Raw genomic sequence first — 21,587 nt, 5'->3', positions numbered from 1 at the left:
GTGGTCAGTCTTGATTTTGTCATTTTTTTCCTGTCTTCGACGTTCCTCTTTTTTTCTTTTTTTTTTTTAAAAAAAAAAGGAATACTGGGTCAAATGGGGTTATGACCTCACCAACCCTCCCTTGGGCACGTCACTGGAGATAAATGAGTAAGCATTTGATCATACTGGGAGACGAAACATTAGATGTGTTGGGAACGGAAGTGTTTTCACTGTGCATTAATTGTTTCGTGATCCACCTGTATTTGAATAGACTTCCTTTGTTTCGTGCCGATATATGACAAGACAGCGGAAGCTGTGACAGGCATTTTTGAACACTTGTGAGTGCTAAGGTCTGAATCTGAACAATTTGGTGGGTTTCGGCTTTTATATGAGCTGCAAAAATGGGAGGACAAGACACATTAGTGGTGTTCAGGCTCGAATCAGAGAGCTGTCTGCGTCCAGTTCGCAGCCCACAGATTGAATCTCACATTGTTGAGTGGATTATCCATCCTGTGTAGTGTAACAGCTTCGTAAAAACACTCAAAGATACCATAGATGTTTTTATGTCTGATGAGAAATGGACAAACACACAATGTTAATGCATGGAAACAGAGGAGTCGAGTGGTAAAAGGTGTTCCGATTTCACGTTCTGATTAAAATGACAGCCTTACAGTGGCGACGATTTAAGGGATAGTTGCTCCCCATTTCTTATTTTCTTGCCTCAACATTATGGCCTCTTAATGTCAAGCCTTGTCTACCAAGAGAAAGCAAACTTTCCTTGCAATGCCCTCCGCACCCCCCCCCCCCATTTTGAAACCCAATTGCCACCACTGGTTTGAACATACAATTGTGAGGTTCTTACTATACCCCTTAAAAAATGGTGTTGAGCCCCCCTCCCCCCGAAAGGAATTCCTGGATACGTGCCTGCAATGAACAGCAACATTTCATGCTGTTGTAACAATACAGGCCACACAAGCCTCCATTCGATAGGTGAAATGTTCAAGTGGCATGCGACACGTGTCACTTGTTACTTCAATGTGAAATCTCCTTTAAAGACATGTTTCCGTTTTGCTTAGAAAACTCTCCCTTCTTCACACCTACTACAAGGAGGTAGAAACTGCAATGTTAGTAAAAGGAAGCAAGCAAAGTCAATAGTTAATATTTATTTACTAGTAGATTGACATTTTAGAGTTGGTTATATTGTACTACTTGCCCCAATAATTTCATGGAACGTGGCATTTTGCTGCTAATATTCATGCATCTTTCTTTACTAGAAGGACCCAGTGTGGAATTAAAGCAAATATGACACCCTCTCAACAGAAAATAGAGTTAATAGCACAAGTGGAGCAAAAGGTACTTAGTATTCCGTAGAGGTCCGTGGAGTAGTTGGTTAGCGAAATGGATTTTTATTCTGTTGTAGATTTGATTCCCACCATCGGGAAAAGGGAAATTTTCACGTAACATTTCGGTCAGCTTTTGCGATTACAATGTGTAATATATACAGCACGAAAGGCATGTCAAGTTACACCATCTGTGGTAAATGCACGGTGTTTACATTTGAAACAATAAAATATTATTCTATGCTTGTACTGTATACGTTATAAAGTATGTATGTAAGCAGCACCATTGCTTTGTACCTAATACCGTTTTATACGAAACGTTATGCCTCTCGGTTGAATACTTATCAGTAGGCCTCGGAAATTGAGGAAAAATCCTTTTTTTTTTTTCTAGTGTCCGAAGACGAGGCCCAACATAATATATGTTCATTTTGGGTCATTGTAGGCCACAAAAAGGTGGGTTTTATTTGTCCTTTTTTTTGCCTTTTTTGGCTTATTGGTCCTTTTTTAGCCTTTTTTTAGGTCTTAATGGCTTTGTTTTTTTGCAACTTCACCTTCTTTCGACTACGTTTTTACTGCCCATTCTCAATTCGAACCGTCATCAGTTCATCACCTCTTGAACATCCTTTCTGTAGTAAAGAAATAAAAGAAAAGAAAGAATGAAATATGTTTGAACCATCCCTGAAACGACAGAAAAGCATTTTTGGACGACTGAAGTTGGTACGGTACAAGGTCCTTTAACCGTAACTTGTCTGGAAGGTCGCCCTGTAAGTGGCAACTTTCTCTTGTTTTGAAGCTTTCAGCATGGTGTATACGACCAGACAGCATGCACCTGCAAAGATATGCACATATTCATTAAATATGTAATTAAAACTGAAGTTATTAATTAATTTAGATCACATTTATACATAATTTTTTCCGTTTTTAGGTTCTTTTTTTGATATATTTAGGTCTTTTTGTAGGTCTTTTTTTGGCAATTTATAGGTCTTCAACTTCCGAGCCTAGTTATCAGATTTTAAAAATGTGAAGTGATACATCGTTTACATCCCACTCGGCTGCCAATTCATCTGCACTTGAGAACCAAAGCTCTCTTCTGATTGGTTATGCTACAAAAAATGCTATGGAAATAGGACCGGTTCTGTCCTTGAGAAATGCCAAGGAAAATGCTTTCGTCTAAAGCGGGCCTTAGTGCATTGGCATTGGTGTATATAGGTTCAAAAATGGTATTGGCGCAACCCTGTTATGTATTTATACGTAATGAAATTTTCTCATTCTAGGATTGTGCTTACAATGAAGAAGAGGAAACTGCCGAAATTGTTGCAGAAGATAATGACGATAGTATTCCAATGGAAACAAAAGGGGAATTGTCTGAAGGTAGGTTTAGAACTTCTTTTTCTTCAGTTGTACGATTCTTTGACCTTGACCTCTTTACAAATCACCTCTTGTGTCTTGATTCCTTTCCTTCATCCACCAACTTCCTCTCCTTACTTTTTATCTGTCACTTGCTTTCGGACAAATATTGAAGTATTGAGCTGTGGAATTGAAAGAAGAATCTATCATGACTTTATTGCTGGCAGTGTTTCAGCTTGTTACATGAAGCTTTCCTTGTAATCGCTAATATGATGAACGATCCACATGAAAAGCTGAAAAACAATAATGTTGCATATATATATATCTTGACCATTATTATAAATGATTTGATGTCTGAAAGTTATTAAAATTTTAGTTTATACAGGTAGAAACGTTTGACATCACCTTATTCAAACTACATACTAATATGTATAATTTAACTTTAGCAATGCAATAAGGTGAAGAAAGTATGAAAAATCATTTCCAAATAGGAAACTACCATAATGCCTTGGCCAGAAGTCCACTATTTCTCTAGGTACTTACTTAACACTTAACTTTATAAATAATTTATTTTATATTCGAAGGGGTTTGAAATATTTGTCATTTACATAGTTTTGAACGCTGAATCAAACAATATAGATTTTTTATTCAGAACCATGAGTTAAATTTCATGACGTTTCTTTGTAAGACTATTTAAAGTAGGAATGGGCTGATATGAAATTTTGTTCAATACCAATAGAAGTATTGATATAAAATTTACTGATACAGATAACCGATATTCTACCAATCAAACACAGAATTCCAGATGGTCGTTGAAGATTCTGAATAGTTCATTGACCTCCTTAATAAATGTTTGTTTCCAAGTGACTCCAATGCAAAACAAGTTGCATATTTAGACATTGACTTTTTTAGTAAGTTAAAAAGTATGGCATGCAGATTATTATGACAGATGATTAGATGTTCAGATGTAGTAAAACGTTGTTTGAAAATTAATTTTACACTAGCTCAATCACACTGTACAAATTATAACTTAGCAATGTGAAGAAAAGCCATATTGGCGATCACATTGTATAAAAGAGAGTAATGGCAGTGTAGGTATTCTGTGGCTTCTTCTGATTGAAGGCAGAGTTGTAAGTAGTTCGATGCATGTTGATCTCATTGTTTTTTGATGAATTTGCAGCATGTGAAACAAAATAAAAATTTGAAATCACAAACTCCAGACTTGTCTTTGGAAATTTCAATGACTTAGCATATTATGTTTAAGGCCTGAAAGGTAAAAATCCATCCTAGTAAGGAAGTTGATCCCGACTGTTCTCCAGCTGCAAGGAGTGCTACGAGAATTTAGACAGTCACATTATCCATGAAATTTATAACAAAATTGCCGGAAGTTTGCAGTAAATTATAAGATATTTATAGATATATTGGATTGATAAAATAGTAAATTTACTGATAAACTGATACATCCATAATCTGTTCCATCCCTAATTTAAAGCAAAGCTCCAATAAGTTGATATCATTGCATATGCAACCCCCACCCTCCCAGCTTTTCCCTATGTAATGGTTGAAATGCATGTATGACCGGACATGTTTTGTAATTATTTTTTTTTCCAGTATAATAGAAAAGATGTGCTCAATAAATTCTCTAAGCTAGAAGTATGTTTGGAATGATTTTGTTGGTGCTGTAGCATTGTGTCTTGTAGTCAAGAAAGTCAAGAAATTATGCTTGTGGTCAAGAATTTTTTTTTTTTTTTTACAGTATAGTGAATTTACATTCTGTACTATGGGTAGTTTTTCTTGTATGTATGCATTGCTTGCATTGTAGAATTATTTTCCTGTAGTTTATGGTTATTACAAGCATAAGAAAACAGTTTTTCTTTGTGACGTTTCAGAACACACGCTCCTTTCATCAGACATTTATTTTCATTTTGACTAAAGATACAGTTATAACAATGGTTAGTCATTTTTTAAATAAAAAGAATCCGTTATATAATGGATGTTGTCAATGTTACATTGTTGTAATATAGCAACTTAACTGTGAAAAGAAGCAGTCTGTTTTATTTTTATTTCAGATTTTTTTTTTTTAATTATGAATCCCAAATATTATCAGGTAATTCAAATTCATCATTGTTTTCACAAAGTCTCTTGATGTTTTCTGTTACATTAAATTTTAAAGATGGTGGCTTACTCCATTTGTGAAAAAGAAAACTCCATACTGGATCTATGTTACCATTTTCATTATTTAATTTATTCCAGTGTTCTTCTGCAATGAACGAAGCTTCCCAGACATTCAACTCTGTGTTTCCCGTTAATCTTTTTAAAACCCTTCTCTTTTTAATCAAATGCTTCTCTTTGATGACATGAAACGTCACAAAGAAAAACTGTTTTCTTATGCTTGTAATAAACGTAAACTACAGGAAAATAACTCTACTATGGGATTTGATAAAATTGAATATTTGGAAATCTAAAATTGTGTTGAGTTGTGTCACTTTGTTTCTTAAGAATTACATTATATTTTTGTATGTGTGAAGTTTGTAAAAATATTAAATAAAGTAATGTGGGTGGCTATTCCTAGAGGCATGCAAATTTCGTTTTTGACGAAAACACGAAATATGAAATAACATGCTGTAATGTTCATTTTTCATGTTCCTGAAAGGTGTGTGGTGCATTTTTCTACCCTTTTTTGTCACGAAATAATACGAAATGAACTGCAAAATGCGAAATATACTCTTAAACATGAAATTTACCATTTATATACCGACGCGAGACTTTCTGAAGTCTGAAGTATCCTGTGAGTTATGCAATTCACGGAGAATTGATTAATTCTGGAGTAAATATTTGAGAAGCAAAAATGGACCCCTTTACACAGGAATAAACTTAATACTCTGGTAACTACGTATATGTGCTATTAGAAGGGATATGTTTATGTTGTGTAATAAGTGCAGTTTTAAATCAAATTTAGGATTATATTCACAATTATAAAACCAAAATGTCATTTTATATAACACTTTTGATGTGATTATTCACCGCTATAACACCGAAATTTTATTTTATTTACCACTTTTGAACTCGAAATCAACTCTGTTTTTGTACCGAAATTTTGCTTTTTTATTTACCAAAAATATGTGCCTCTAGCTATTCCCCATACAGGATGAAGTCTGAAGCAATAATTTTTGCATGCATTAATAATTAAAGCAAGTCGAAGTGTCCTGTTAAAGTACAGCTTCAGTTTTCATTGTAACTGGCCTTGTGGTAGGGGTTTTTCATTGAATAGAAATATATATTTTCTTAATTTCCAACTACACCTAAGTATGGGGCGATTAAATAAATGTTAAGAAAAAGGAAAGAAAGGTCAAGAATAGTCATGAAAAAGTCAAGACTTTTGAATTTTTATTATTTTGGTAGACAACCTGTGTAGTGAGAACGTTTTAAAATGAAATGTGAAACTGGCATCAAAAGATGAACTTTGTTTGAATATTTAGAGTTTGAATATTTTTTTTGTTGTAGACCCAGCCTCGGCAGTTGCTGACGAGACTCCCAGTGAGAATAGAGATGCTGCACCTTGCACGTCATCATCCAGCGTTCAAGATGCCAAAATGCAATGACCTCAATTGGTAGTTGCTTTTGTGTAATAAGTTGCAGAGTTTTACTATATTTTAGTAGTTTTATAATTAATAATTTTATTTAACTTTTTGAACACTTGGTAGTTTCCATGACTCTTCTTAATACTGCTTGGTGCTTGTAACAAAGTATTAAAGCATGTACATGATGTTTAACGAGCATTATGTTTCCGTTTCTGTAGACATTTTTGAAATACTGAAATGTACTAAGCCAGAAATACAGCGTGATCAGCTTAAAAGTATAATAAAACAAAAATAATAACTTCAAAGTTAATTAACATATTTCCTACAATATTCTTCTTTCCTACAATATTCTTCTACCTGTAGAAAAACTTAACAGTGCGTACATAGTGTCAGCATGTACATGCACATAACTGCACTATTTCCACAAGCAAGCAATCACAACGGTAGCTGTGTAAACTCCACAGCTGAAGGTTTTCTTCATGCTTTCTCTTGCTTAGCAAAATTCTGTTACATTTGTATCTATTATTAAACAGGACAGATGCTTGTAGGAAATGACAGTTGTATCTATTATTAAATGGGACAGATGCTTGTAGGAAATGACAGTTGTATCTATTATTAAACGGGACAGATGCTTGTAGAAAATGACAGTTGTATCTATTATTAAATGGGACAAATGCCTGTAGGAAATGACAGTTGTATCTATTATTAAATGGGACAGATGCCTACAGGAAATGACAGTTGTATCTATTATTCAATAGGATAGATACCTGCAGGGAATGACAGTTGTATCTATTATTAAATGGGACAGATGCCTGCAGGTAATGGGAAATTTACTTTTCATGTCGATCAATTGAGCCAAGTGCAAAGTTACAGATGCTATTATTGAGTAAATTTGTATGCCTTTCCACCAGAGTCCCAACACATGCTGTAGCAGTGAGTAAAATGTACCTTGTTCAACAGTACACAAAGGGTATAGCTGCAACTTTACCATGAAATCAAACCTGGTGACAAGCCACAACAGAAAAATGTTATTAAAAATATTTTGACCAACATTGATGAAAGCAGGGTATATCTCAATGGTGTCAGCTTCTCAGATAAGGCTACCGTTCATATTTCTAGGAGCGGTGAACAAGGTCAAGTTCAAAATCTGTCCAACGTAACCTTCTCATGCAGTACTCAAGTGAGTCTTCCAAAGTATATGTGTGGTATGCATCGATGAAGGACGGGCTCACATGCCCATGCTTCTTTGCAGAACCTACCTGGACATCTTTGGGGCTGCGGTAGCTCAGTTGGTAGAGCATCTGGCTACCACAAGGAGGACCCGGTTCAAATTCCGGGACAGGTGAACTGAACCAAGAATGTTTCTAGTCATTCCCCTGTTTCTGTGCAGCTCTGAGGCCCACCCAGCCTCGTATCAATGGGTACCTGGGGGCAACCCTGGGAGGTAAAGGCAGCATGGTATGATTCTGATCACATCATTCCAACTATGGCCGAGATGAAGAATATGTGGAGCTCTACCTCCACGTCACTCATATCCCTTCATGGCATGTGTGCACACGTATGGGGGTAGCTTTAGCTTACCTTACCTGGATAAGTTGTATGCTGTGGTTCAACTTCCATGTGATGTAATCTTCCAGCCAGATGGCATGCGTTGCAATTATGCACATGTTGTGACCTAGACCTTGAGTTTCCTGTAGGATTGAGAGGGATGCCCATTCAAACACTGATGTACAGTCACGGACACTGCTGGGTTGTAACAATTCCATTATAAGTCAATGCATTTATTACAACTCAGAACTGTCCATGACTGTACAACACATTGGGGCTGCTATTACCTACAGTGTTGTTGAACACGTAGGCAGAAATTGAATACGGATTGAACGTATGCATATTGAGGTATATTAAGTGTATAAAAAATATTTTTAGTTACTGTGTTATTAATTGTTGTTTCATTATACATTTAAGCTGTACACCCTGTGGACATTATGGTGGAGTATTATAAACAAAAATAAAATATGTAATTTTAAGTAGCCCACGCCTTGTGGTCATAATGGCATCATCAAAAGTTATTGCACATATTTTCTAATGTACAAGGTGTACAACTTTGCTTCCGCCGTTTTTCCCCAAAAATATGACGCTGGAATGAAAAACATTGCTTACCCAGGCATTATTCAAAGTATTGTCCATCGCTGGCCACTACTTTCTCCCATCTTTCGGGCAGCGTACGAATGCCGCGTCTAAAAAAATGTTCATCTTTGGAGGCGATCCACGAATCGATCCACTTTTTGACTTCTTCATAAGATCGGAAGTGTTGGTCAGCCAGTTCATGAGCCATTGATCTAAACAGGTGATAATCAGAGGGAGCGATGTCTGGAGAATAAGGCGGGTGGGGTAGGACGTCCCATCTTAATGTTTCCAAGTACGTTTTTACCACTTTGGCAACGTGGGGTCGTGCGTTGTCATGCTGAATCATACCCATGGCTTTCGGACGTTTTGAAATGGCTTGCTGTGTCACTCCCAATGATCGTGCCAATTCTTCTTGAGTTTGACGCGAGTCTTCACTCAGCAATGTCTCCAATTCTGCATCTTCGAAAACTTTCTGTCTTCCACCACCATGCCGGTCTTCGACGTTAAAGTCACCGTTCTTGAAGCGTTGAAACCACTCACGACAGGTTCTCTCACTTATAGCGTCCTCACCATACGTAGTGGAGAGCATTCGATGAGCCTCAGCCGCAGTTTTCTTCATATTGAAACAAAAAAATAAAACCTCCCGCAAATGGCGAGAATTTGGCTCGTACACTGACATTTTCAATCACGAACAACTTCACGATGCACACACCACTCGACTAATGTTTGAATGAGGTTATCTTGACAGAGGTCCAAGCTAACTGCGTGACGTCTGCGATCTGCTTCTTTCGACCGCTACTTCCTGTTGTTGCCACCTGTCGGAAAACGGCGGAAGCAAAGTTGTACACCTTGTAATAGTTCGTAAATTCCTTAAAACTTGAATGGAAATATAATTAAAGTAGAGTAAATGATCTTCAGTTAAGTAACTCAAAATTCTCGAAAGTAACTTGCTATGAGCTGTGGAAGTATTCTCCATTATCATAGTGAAATTGAATTAAGGGTAAAAAGTGTATGTATTTACATGTATCTAAAATTCACATTTAGTCAATTCAAGGCAAAGCTACCCCCTCTGCATTGCAACGTGGCTTGAAGGCATATGGGGGGAGGATGTGGAGCATCACTCATTCAGAACCCTCAACCATGTGCAGAGGTAATGTGATCAGCACCTTGCTCTGGCTGCCTTTACCCCCCATGGTTGCCCCTCCCCCCCTCAGGTTCCCCATTCATTACAGAGTGCGTGAACCTCAGAAAAATTGTCATCTGAGTTCATGCACCCTAGGAATAAAACCTGGGTCTCCCGTAGTGGTCAGATGCTTCATTGGCTGGACTTCCCTGATGGCTCAGTGGCAGCGTCGTTGCCTTGTAATCAAGGGGTCCTGTGTTTGATACCTGGTGGAGGAACATAGTCGTTCGGATCCCACTTTATACTGTAGGTCCAGTCCCAATTAGCCTTGCTGTGCATAAAGTGGACTTAAAACACCAAATCAATCAGTCAATCAGTAGGGAATCCGACTATATCAGTAAATTGAACAGAATTCTCATCAAGCACAAGGTAAGGATAATCCATAGACTGCCACTCAAGACCAATGCCCTCACCCACTCCACCCACTCCATCAAATATGATGTGGAACTCCATGTAAACAGGAGTATCTCCCTGTGAATGTGGGATGCCACATATTGGGCCAGGAGTAACAAGTTGAACATCAAAGCCACATCAGACTTTTAAAAAAAAAAAAAAAAAAAAGTGAGGATTAGCAGAACACAGCATCATCGATGGTTAAGAGATTTTATTTGCAGACACTAGAATTGTAACCAAATTTGTTGCTTTCTTGGGTGGAAGAGTTAAAGAAGCCATGCCATTGTCTGAGATCCAACCTCTATAGGGTACATGTTGCTCCAGCTCACTTCTCCATAAATGCACGACATCCTCCAATGAAGCACCAGAATCCAAAGTGAACTAGTTACTGGAGAGTCTTAAGCTCTGTCTCCTTGTCCACTTGGTGTGAATGTGTGTGTGATTAACATTTCCTGATAGGGAGAGAAATGTATGCACTCAAGACGTTGGAAGTAAATTCCAACTTAACCTGCCTGGTAATCCAATAACACTTACTTGAATCATGTCACCAGAGAAGTCACAATTCCTGTATTCAATTATTTAACAGGAAGGAAAAACTGCAGATTTCACCATTTCTGGGAGCTGAGACAGAAGAAAGCATGCTTACTTAACAGTTTGTCCTTTCTACTTCGATGCAGAGACCATTATACGCATTACAGTCAATAAGTTCATGAACTGGCCGCATAGTGTTGCTATAATGCAATACAGTGGATAGGTGGCACCACGGGATGGTGCCATGGCAGTTCTTCTCTCGTCCCAGCAAGAGGTGGTTGCATGCATACAGTGTAAACTACAGTCTCTGTTGTGAAGGGTAGTTGAATGCGAGCAGTGGAACTCAAAAATATTGCAGTTTGAGCAATGGGAAAATGTCAACTTCTGTCAGAAATTCATATCCACTAGCAAAACGTTTCAGATGAAGCAAGTGTGTGGTGCCGCCTTTGACCCCAGTGCTGTGTTTAAGTGGCACCATAGCTTTGCGCAGGGGAGAGACAGTTTGAAGGATGATGAACATGCTGTTTGGCTGCAGACAAGCTGAACTTAATACAAGATCAAAGAAGTTGCAACATTGATGCGGGCCAACTGCACCCAAATGGTAGACAATCCTATAGCAGCACTCGGAATTAGCCATGATACGTGCTACAAAATTCTTTCTGACAAGCTGAACATGTCTCGTGTCACCCAGCACAGTGTGTCACACATCCTGATGCAAGAGCAACATGACGATCGCATGACCATTTGCAGTGACCTGATCAGTAATGCTGACGATGATGGGACATTTCTCAATCGGATCATAACAGGAGACGAAACAATCTGCAACTGAAGCGACAATCGACCACCTGGAAATTGCCATTATCGCCATGATGGAAAGTAGCAGCCAACAGTGCATATTTGCTTTGTACTAACCCCCCAGACAAGGGTCTGTTGTAAGAGCAGCCCTTAAAGCCAAAACACGCCCGCTCTAATAAAGACGATTTTATTATTATTATTTGAGTGACAATTGGATCTATGTAAGTGTACGCCATGTTGTGTGGCTGCCTACTTATTAACTGCTAGTAATGGCACCAAACTTTACAAAACTACATGTATCATCTTTACTCTCCAGCCACCAACAAGATTCTGGGACCCACCAGATTTCAACTTCTGACTGAATATGGTAGATATTGTGGCGTCAAGCCAAGCAGAGCTACTCTGACTAAAGTTTACTACCGAGCAAGCCATGAAGTTCACAAAACTACTGGCTACAAGACTCTGTATACCAGAATTGGATGCCACGTCACTTAATGATGCCCAAACTTACATATTGATGGACGACTCAATTTCACTCCTGAACAAAAAGCCATACCAACTGAGGGTATAATTTCCGGCATTGAACAAGCTGTCAGCTGTCTCTCTTTCGATGTCAGAGATATAAAGCTGTACCATCAGGAGACAAAATCCATTACCAGAGCTAAACAAGCAGCCCTGAAATCAGCCCATTCTGACTTGAACATCGCAATTCTACCAGTGGAGAAAGGGAAAGCAACTGTGTTACTATCTATAGCAGCCTACCAGAAGTAGATCGCAGACCTATTAAGCAATCGGGCTTAGAACTAATGATCTAGGAACGCACCACATCAGTAGAACTGAAAACTAACCATCTTCTCAAGAAATCTGGCCTAAGTAAAGATTTTTGCAAAACCCTGAGAGCCCATGGCAACCAGCTTCCAAGACTGTGTGATCTGCCAAAAATACACCAAGCAGGGGTTCCCCTGAAATCCATTATCCGTGTTATGTTAAGTACCTTTTGTTTCTACTTCAAACTAGTCAGACAGTGTGAACATTATGTCAAGAAATGAACTCAAATTGTCCGAATTGGCAAACGCTTCATCCCTCATATTAGAAATGTAGCATGTGATTTCTTCTCCTACAATTTTTCTATATACAGTGGCCGGCCCCCGTGGTGGAGTGCTTAGCACATCATGCTACGATGCCAGGAGTCCCGGGTTCGAATCCCAACCTGGACATAGAGGTTTGTGAGGTCCATTCATCAATTTCATCATATCATCACTCGTCCCCATCTTCGCAGTTAGCCAAAAGTTGCACAAAAGCGAAGTAAAATAAAGCAAATCAATCAATCTACATACAGTGTTATCTTATCGATGAAATGTCCAAGTAGCACTTAGTTTCACGTCTGTTCAGTAAATGTTGCCTCCACCTCTCCCCTCCAATTCCACCTATACTGCCAATTCGGACATCGGCGGTAGGCGACATCTGCTGCCGATTCAGATGCAGCCCAGGAAGTAAATGAACTCGAGGTTTATCCTGGTGACATCCTTGTGAGCTTTGATGTAGTTTTCCATCAGAATCCCGGTGAAAGACATGTAGCATGGGAAGCCACTTCTCACTTGCAATAGTTTACTTCTTTCGCCACATGCTCACCAGCACATATATCATCTACAGTGGGTAATAATAAGAACAAACCAAAGGAGTTGCCATGTGTTCACCATTCTCACTGGCCATTGCGAACTTCTACAGGGAACATTTTGAACATGAAGCCTTGAAGGATGCTCCACACTCACCATCCTGCTTCTATAGATATGCCAATGACACACTCGTTGTTTGGTCGCATGGACTACAGAGAGTACTGATTTTTCTAAAATTCCTCAACAACCACCACTCAAAATCAAGTTTTCGGGTAGAAAATGGCTGCCTTACATTCCTGGACATCCTAATCCACAGCAACCTGGATGGCACACTTGTAAACGATGAAGTTTCAGAATCAGATGATGATGATGAAAATTAAATCTATGTGTAGTACTGCATCAAGGGCTTTTGGCTTGAGTGAATTACACTCGAATGAGCAACGCGATCGCTACATGCTCAAAGCCTAGTAGTTCATGTATAACCGTAATTTGTCTGTGGCCCCTCAAATATGGATCGTGAAGTAAAAGACACAGTGAAATTGAAACTTAAGTCAACATAGTCATCACCTCCACGTTAAAATGTAGTTTAATCTAACTTACCAATACATGAAAATAAATAGATGATTATGGACTGAAAGTAACAGTGTATATATTTCTACGATTATTGACACATTGAAACGATATTTGATTCTATGCACTCGAGCATATCACTTTTGAGTATGGGAGATTCAAAACAAGTACTCTAATGTATGTAAGAGACATGCACTGTGGCCTGTACCTAAATGCCCACATTTTCCATCATAAGGCAGATCATCTTGTCATTCTAAACATCCTATCCCAAAGAGCAGTAACCAGTTCAGAACAGTAAATTCTGCAATCTAAATTCAACTATCTGAGAAAGGTCAAGATGTTGCAGCAGGGGCCAGTCAAGCATAACAGTGTGGTCCTTACGAGGACTGGTTCTTCACCTTACAGTCCCTTTGATGGTGTAAACCCAATAGGCGATGTCCCTTTACAACTGTTGTATCATTCATATTGGACAGAATTCTTGCCAGGCGTAGACTGTCACTCAAGAACAAGGCCCTACTCTGCTCAATCAAATATGATCGGGAACTCTGAATAACCAGCAGTATATTGCAATCCATGTGAACGTGAGACATGATACATTGAACAAACAGGATGCACCATAGAACTGCGACAAAATGAACATCTAAGCCACATCAGACTGTTCCAAACAGAAAAGTCAGGAGTAGCAGAACACATCATAACTGACTTTCACAGATTTTTATTTGCAGACATCAAAATCACAGCCAAATCTGCTGGTTACTGTGACAGAAGAGTAAATGAAGCAAGACATCTGCCAATGAAACCCCAGGATCCGGGGTGAACCAGTCACAAGACAGGGTTTAAGCTCTGGCTTCTCATCCACACATATTTAACTTTACAGCTGCCCACGCCGAAGGAGCAGAAAGTGAAAGGTCCACGTCAAGTATCATCACCACGAATGCGAGCAGGAGAAGAAGGAACCACACCACCCAGTGCAAGACGGTACGTGCCTGACGAAGCTACCAGACAGGTGGCAAAATCAATGGTGAACAATAACTGCGCGGAAAAATAAAATGTGAACTTATTAGAGTGATTCATTGGGAGTAAATGCTGACTTAACCTGGCTGGTAACCAAGAACACTCATTTGAGTAACCAAGTATTTAATGCTCTTAGTTTTGGTGGGAGTTGGCGAGAACTCCAGCATCAAGAGGTCAATCGAGGAGCTATTTGATAATGATAGTAGCATACCCCACCACAATGGATGTAATTAACAACGAGGAGGGGAAGAAGATAGGAGAGGAAGAGATGAAGGCCCTGTTGTTCACTGATGACTTAGTAATATGGGGAAGCAGTGAAGAAGAAGTACAGAGACAGCTTGGTAGTTGGAACGAGGAAATCAGAATAGTAGGAATGAAGTTCAGTACAGAAAAGAGCGAGGTGCTAATAACAACAAGAAACTGAGCCAGGAATGTACCAAGAATAAAGGTGGACACGGAAGAGTTGAGGGTAGTGGAGAGCTTCAAATATCTGGGAAGCATAGTTGAGAGAAGTGGAAGAATAGACGAGGAGGTAAACAGAAGAGGACAAATGGGTAGTGGACTGTATCAAAGCATTCGAAGAAGGTAATATATAACACATACTATGTACCAATAATTATGTATGGAGCAGAAACTTGGACAATGACAGAGAGATAAAAGAAAATATATGCAGACAGTGTAGATGAAATTTTTAAGGAATGTATTGGGGAAAACTAGAAGGGATGGAATAAGGAATGAGAAGATCCAACAGAAAGTGAGTGGGGCATGGTGAAGCTTCGGGGCAGAATACATCAGGCACAGATGAGGTGATTCGGACACACGAAGAGGATGAATGCAGAAAGACTACCAGGAAGAGCTTACAATGCACAAGGAGTGGGAGGGAATAAGGCCAAGATGTCGGTGGAAAGAGCAGATAGTGGAGAGTGTTAGGAAGAAGATTGGAACAGCGTGGAAAGAGGAATGGTGGAAGACCGGAAGATAATGGAGAGGCTTGACTTCTATGCCGACACATCCAGAGGGCGAAGGATGATGATGAGTAGCCAGACCACAGAGACTATGAGATTCAATGTGCAAACCAATTAAAAGTTTTTTTTTAGCAGGCCTTAGCTGTCAAAGGGCTGTTGCACCATGGAGTAGCTAACAATAAGTTATAATAACTTCATGTGGTTCCAGGGATAAAGTAACATCTGAAATGATTGAAAATTTACCTTTTTGCCAGTGACAGAGAAGTTATGCATTTGTTTTTTAAGAGCACTTTATGCTCAAGTAGACTAACTGGGACTGGGTCTACAGATTAAAATGTGCAGAGTGTCTCCTCATGGTTACAAGGCAGGACCAGTTATTCAATCATAGAAGAATTTTAAAAATCATTATCTAAGGTCGGAATTTTTCCAGCCTTGTCCTCGTATAAAGTGGCTCTGGAGCTTACTCAGCCTCAAATCAATGGGTACCTGGGGGCAACCCTGGGGGGTAAAGGTAGCCGGAGCATGGTGCTTGTCACATCACCTCCAAAATGGCAGAGATCGAGAATGTGTGGACCCTACCCCCACATCCCTTAAATGTGCCTTCGTGGCAGGGTGGTGTATGCACGGGGAACTTTAACTTTATGTAGTTAAAATAATTTAATCAAACATTCAAACAATAATTACGATTACAGTATAAAAGTGCAAGTAAAGATAAAATTCATTTGAATGAGATTGAAAATTCAAACAGCAAATAGAAAAATAATGCAGAGTAAAAGATGATGGGGAATTAGTGGGGGTAGGGAAAATGAAGAATGGACACAAGTAAGCATAAGGTAATTGAAATGAGAGAATGCAAGAAAAAGGAATCTTGACAACAGATTAATATTGGAAAATGTGAGCATGCTGAAGACTGGAAAACTGGGACTCGCTGAACATGCTTTAATATAAACTGGAGAGCATTCCATATTTAGCTGCCAGGTAACCAAGTGTTTGTTTAGCTGTACCAGCTCTTCTTGAGCTTGGAAACTCCCGGATAATAACATGTTCATGATCAAGTGGTTTGGGTTTTTCTATTCTCTCAAAATTTAAATTTACTAGTTTTTCTTGTATGTACGCATTGCTTGCATTATAGAATTATTTTCCTGTAGTTTACGGTTATTACAAGCATAAGAAAACAGTTTTTCTTTGTGACGTTTCAGGAGAACACACGCTCCTTTCATCACACATTTATTTTCATTTTGACTAAAGATACAGTTATAACAATGGTCAGTAATTTTTTAGCGGGGGAAAAATACATCCATGCCAAATCAGAACATTCGCGTATAACAATGGATAACATATTTTTAATTTTTTTCCTGAGAGCACAAAGACTATGTTCTAATAATGAGGATATCAAAAATGAAGAAGAAAGGCTCTTTAATATAGCAAAAGAAAATGGCTTTCACACTAACAGAATAAATCAATTCAAAAAACAAGTTCCAAGAAAACTAAAGGAAAAGATAAATACAGACAAAGATGAAAAATCTGTTGAAAAGAAATTTGTGTGCATTCCATTCCACAAGGGATTCTCACATAAAATTGCAAAAATTTTTAGAAGTTTTAATTTCAAAATTGTTTTTAAATCACCAAGAAGTTTGGAATGTACATTTAATGAATTCAAAATGAGAAACTCTCTACCAGATGTGGAAACCACAGGAATATATAGTATAAGTTGTTCATATTCAAAGGATTATGTAGGACAAACAGCAAGGAAAATGGCAATAAGATGGCACGAACACGATTTGGACATTATAAATCTAAACCCAAGAACAGGTTTGTCAACTCATATCATCGAAGAGAAGCATTTGATTAAAAAGAGAAGGGTTTTAAAAAGATTAACGGGAAACACAGAGTTGAATGTCTGGGAAGCTTCGTTCATTGCAGAAGAACACTGGAATAAATTAAATAATGAAAATGGTAACATAGATCCAGTATGGAGTTTTCTTTTTCACAAATGGAGTAAGCCACCATCTTTAAAATTTAATATAACAGAAAACATCAAGAGACTTTGTGAAAACAATGATGAATTTGAATTACCTGATGATATTTGGGATTCATAATTTAAAAAAATCTCAAATGAAGATAGAACAGACTGCTTTTTTCACAGTTAAGTTGCTTATTACAACAATGTAACATTGACAACATCCATTATATAACAGATTCTTTTTGTTTAAAAAAAAATGACTAACCATTGTTATAACTGTATCTTTAGTCAAAATGAAAATAAATGTCTGATGAAAGGAGCGTGTGTTCTCCTGAAACGTCACAAAGAAAAACTGTTTTCTTATGCTTGTAATAACCGTAAACTACAGGAAAATAATTTAAATTTACTGTAGAGAGGGTTGAATGTTTTGTGCTCTTCCTGAAAAACATGTAACAAAATACTCTGAATATAGTAGTGTGTATATTTTGTGCAGACTAATGCCACGTGAACATTTACGAATAATATTTAAGGTGTTGTGAATAGTTTCCAAATACTACAAGTGGGTTATGTTTGCACCCATGAGAAAATGACAATTTTTTGAAAAGGTGGCCGTATGAATGTTAAATAATAGAATTGACTAAATTGTTTCTCAAGAAATTTTCAGATAGAGTGATTCGTGTGTAGGGTAAGTTTAATTTTGCAAATACGTTCTTCAGTGTGAGCATTAAAACTTACAATTACCACTTGTAGGTATTGTAGATTATGAACTAATGGAATCGTGTTACTATTAAGTTCATGTCAAATTGATGTTTTGTGTAAAGGATAATTGCCTTTGTTTTTGAAACATTAATTTCATATTTCGTCCATATTTGGTGCACCTGGTCTTCATGAATGGTGAGAATTACATCCTCTATCCTTTTTTTCATGTTTGGGGAATAAGAGATGCAGTTAATAATATTTAGACGTACTTGTAGCAGTTCAATTAATATAGGTGGCCTCTTTCACCATCCACTTGGGATCTTATTGTATCCTTTTGTTGTAAATATGTGATATCCACAGAATGTTTTACGTAGCCTCGCAAGAAATACTTTATGGTTGTACGGGAGAACCAGGTTGCCAGGACATTGGGTCATCACTTGCCGTTTGGGAATGCGTGTTTGAGTTAGGAACACACACAGTCAGTCTTCACTGCCGTGGTGCACTAATAGGCTAATGAAGGTCTTGATACTATAGTGCCAGAAATTTGGTCAAAATGGCCAGGTATGCTTCTGGTTTGTTCCATCTAGAAAAAAAAGGACGATGATGCAATTGGCTAAGTTACCACATCACTGCTTCACCTTAGGGCTGTCCCATACAATTGGGATCTTTGTTTAAGTTTTTTTCTTCTGTTAAGTCCACTTTATGCACAGAAAGGCTAATCTGGACTGGACCTACAGTTTAAAGTGGAATCTGAACCACTATGTGCCTCCACCGGGTATCGAACGTAGGACCCCTTGATTACAAGGTAACGACGTTATCACTGCGCCATCGGCTCGGGGAGGCAATTGAGGTCTTGGCATCCCCAGATTTTCAAACCCAATCTTTTCCAGGGATATGGATGGTAGCTTCATCAGAGTTAAATATGTTTGAGGATGTTTTCATGCTCAGAAAGTCATTCCAGCATGGTAATTGAAAGTGCTTTTCCCCTTGATTTTCATTTTGTTCAGTCAGTTGTAAGAGTTGTACTTGGGAATTATACAGTCACAAATTCTTATGTAGGAATTTGTGTACTGTGGAGGTGGAATTTTCAACTGTCCGGAACTAATCATAAATGAAGTGACCACACTATCAAACTACTTAGGGCATCTGATTATCATGCGAGAGACCCAGGTTGGATCTCACCCAGCATCGTTAAAAAATGGGTACCTGGAAGAAACTCTGGAGGGTAATGGTGGCCAGGGGCTTGGTGCTGATCACATCACCCCCACCTTTGACCATGATCAAGAAAGTGTGGGGCCCTAACCCCACACCCCCTATGCACCTTCATGGCATGGTTCAAAGCACGGAGGAGCACTTTACGTTTTACTTTACACTATCAGTCCCCTCTCTCCTTATCCAGCAATGATCCTGTGCCCACAACTTTCTTGCACCACTGCGCTACTCTGGTGAATAGACAGAAGGTTTTCTACACTTTGATCTTTGCTTTCGCTGAGTCTGAGTAGCAACTTTGTTTTCAGTGAACCAAGACAGACATTGTCTTTTCTTGTAATGGAGCCATCATGAAAAAGTCTTCCTTAGAAGTACTTGAAACACAAAAGATAATTTAAGTGCAAACTTTAACTCACTTCGAGTTCTAATACTCACCCTGTATAACTTATGACAGCTCATCCATTCAACAACTGTAACTGCCTTTTGATTACTCAGAAACCATTATAGGTACAAATATAAAATTTGTTGAACAGGGAAGTCTGCACAAATGCTAACCTCTGCAGTGAAAGAGATATATAGAAAATTACAACACTCATTCCAGGTGTGTCAGACAATTGATCGCAAATAATCTATATTTTGTGCTTCTTGGAAACTACTAAAGTTTCAAAAATGAAATTTGTACATTGAAAGCAATCATTGATTGATTAATTTGGTTTATTTTACTTTGCATTTCTGCCACTTTTTGCTAATGATGATGATGAGTGTTATGATGAAATTGATGAATGGATACACAAAGAACACCCATCCCCAGCCCAGGATTTGAACCTGGGAACCCTGGTGTCATAGCATGGTGTGCCAGTCACTCCAACAAAGAGGTTGGCGAAAGACCGCTCAAATGCCAATAGTACATTCATCTCGGTCAAATTACCAATTAATTATTGAAGATTGTACTTGAAGAATGGGAGCTGTAATAAATGATAGTATATTCTGACATGTGTGACAGAAGACAATGTCTTACATCTTTTAATGAAAAGTGCATTTTTATTTAATACGGGCAAACCTCAATTTTTAGTTTTTCATGGGAACAAACTGAAAAAACTTAAAATGAGGGAAAAATGTAAAATCGAGGAAAATTTTACAATATTTTGCTCTTGGAACCATCAAGATTGAATGTAAAATCCAGGAACATAAAATTGGGGCCTCACTGTATATACAGCACATTGGTCATTTACCTTATTTTAATCAGTGTGCTCTTAAAAATATATACACCCTGTATAACAATAAATCTTTTGTTTCTTCCATTGTTCCTGGAACTCGTAAGTTGTACAAAATTGAATTTTCTTAAATTATTATTGTATCCTATGAGGTAAAATTAACAAAATAAAAAATGCAGATAACCTTTGTCTTGTCCTGATAAATCTGAACCAAAATGCCAGAAATACTGTAGGAATTTTGGCATTTGCATAGAATATAGTGGCATTTATCAGTCATAAATAATATATTTTCTTGTAGCAAAATTACAAATTATGTAGTAACGTAACTTTATAAATGTCATTGTTCATTAAACTCAAGTTTTCTTGTCTCTATGCAATGTATTCTATGTTGAATAATTTTCAGGTTCTTCATTGATTCTAATTTTAGTAAAAATATAAAATAAAATATGGGCTTGGCTCTGGTAGAACACTTTTGAATCAACTGTAACAAAATTTTGTTACTATTTTGCTCTCATAAGAGATCCTGTATTTTATGACCATGCAAACACTTTTGTAGTTAAACTGATCGTGTGCAATGTTCTTATTCAGAAAAATATATGTATGTACAGTTAAGCATAGATGGAACTAAATGATAAAGAATTAGTATCTGCTTCTTTTTTCAATGTACATAATGGTATGGTTTTTCAATAAACTCTTATTTTATACATACTTGTATTTTTTTTTTCAGAAAACTCATCTCCTTACACCTTTTGTCTCACATTTATTTACTTAATCAGAAAAGTACTTCCAATTATTTTCTTGTTACAGTGTGAATCCATGTCTTATTATATCTAACTCATTTTAGCATGATATTCTAACACATACATACACCATGAACTGGCATGAACTCCTTTATGATAGCATAGTTATTTAACAGTCTCAGTTTATTTTTAAGTGAGACACAGTTCCAGTGTTTCAAATTAATAGAAAGAGAATTAGCATTATTTTGTACAGAGTGGTCACAAAGTGGGCATTAAAAAATAACCCATGGCTCGACAGCCCTCGAAAGGGGCTAGGCCTAT

General features: G+C 37.8%; 1 protein-coding gene across 2 annotated transcripts in view; it reads left to right on the top strand.

The window, feature by feature from the left end:
- LOC145987950 (uncharacterized) overlaps window positions 1-7,915 on the top strand; it is a 103,460-nt gene extending 95,545 nt beyond the window's left edge. For both annotated transcript variants that reach the window (XM_083122790.1, XM_083122789.1), the window contains 2 exons: window positions 2,594-2,690; window positions 6,171-7,915. In XM_083122790.1, the coding sequence (XP_082978916.1) occupies window positions 2,594-2,690; window positions 6,171-6,268 (195 nt within the window). In that variant the 3' untranslated portion in view covers window positions 6,269-7,915. The remainder of the gene's footprint in view (window positions 1-2,593; window positions 2,691-6,170) is intronic.
- Window positions 7,916-21,587: the final 13,672 nt, after the last annotated feature.

Source organism: Lepisma saccharinum, chromosome 5 (assembly GCF_977018435.1).
Source record: "Lepisma saccharinum chromosome 5, izLepSacc3.1, whole genome shotgun sequence".
NCBI lineage: Eukaryota > Metazoa > Arthropoda > Insecta > Zygentoma > Lepismatidae > Lepisma > Lepisma saccharinum.
This window is presented reverse-complemented; position numbering and strand designations above follow the sequence as displayed.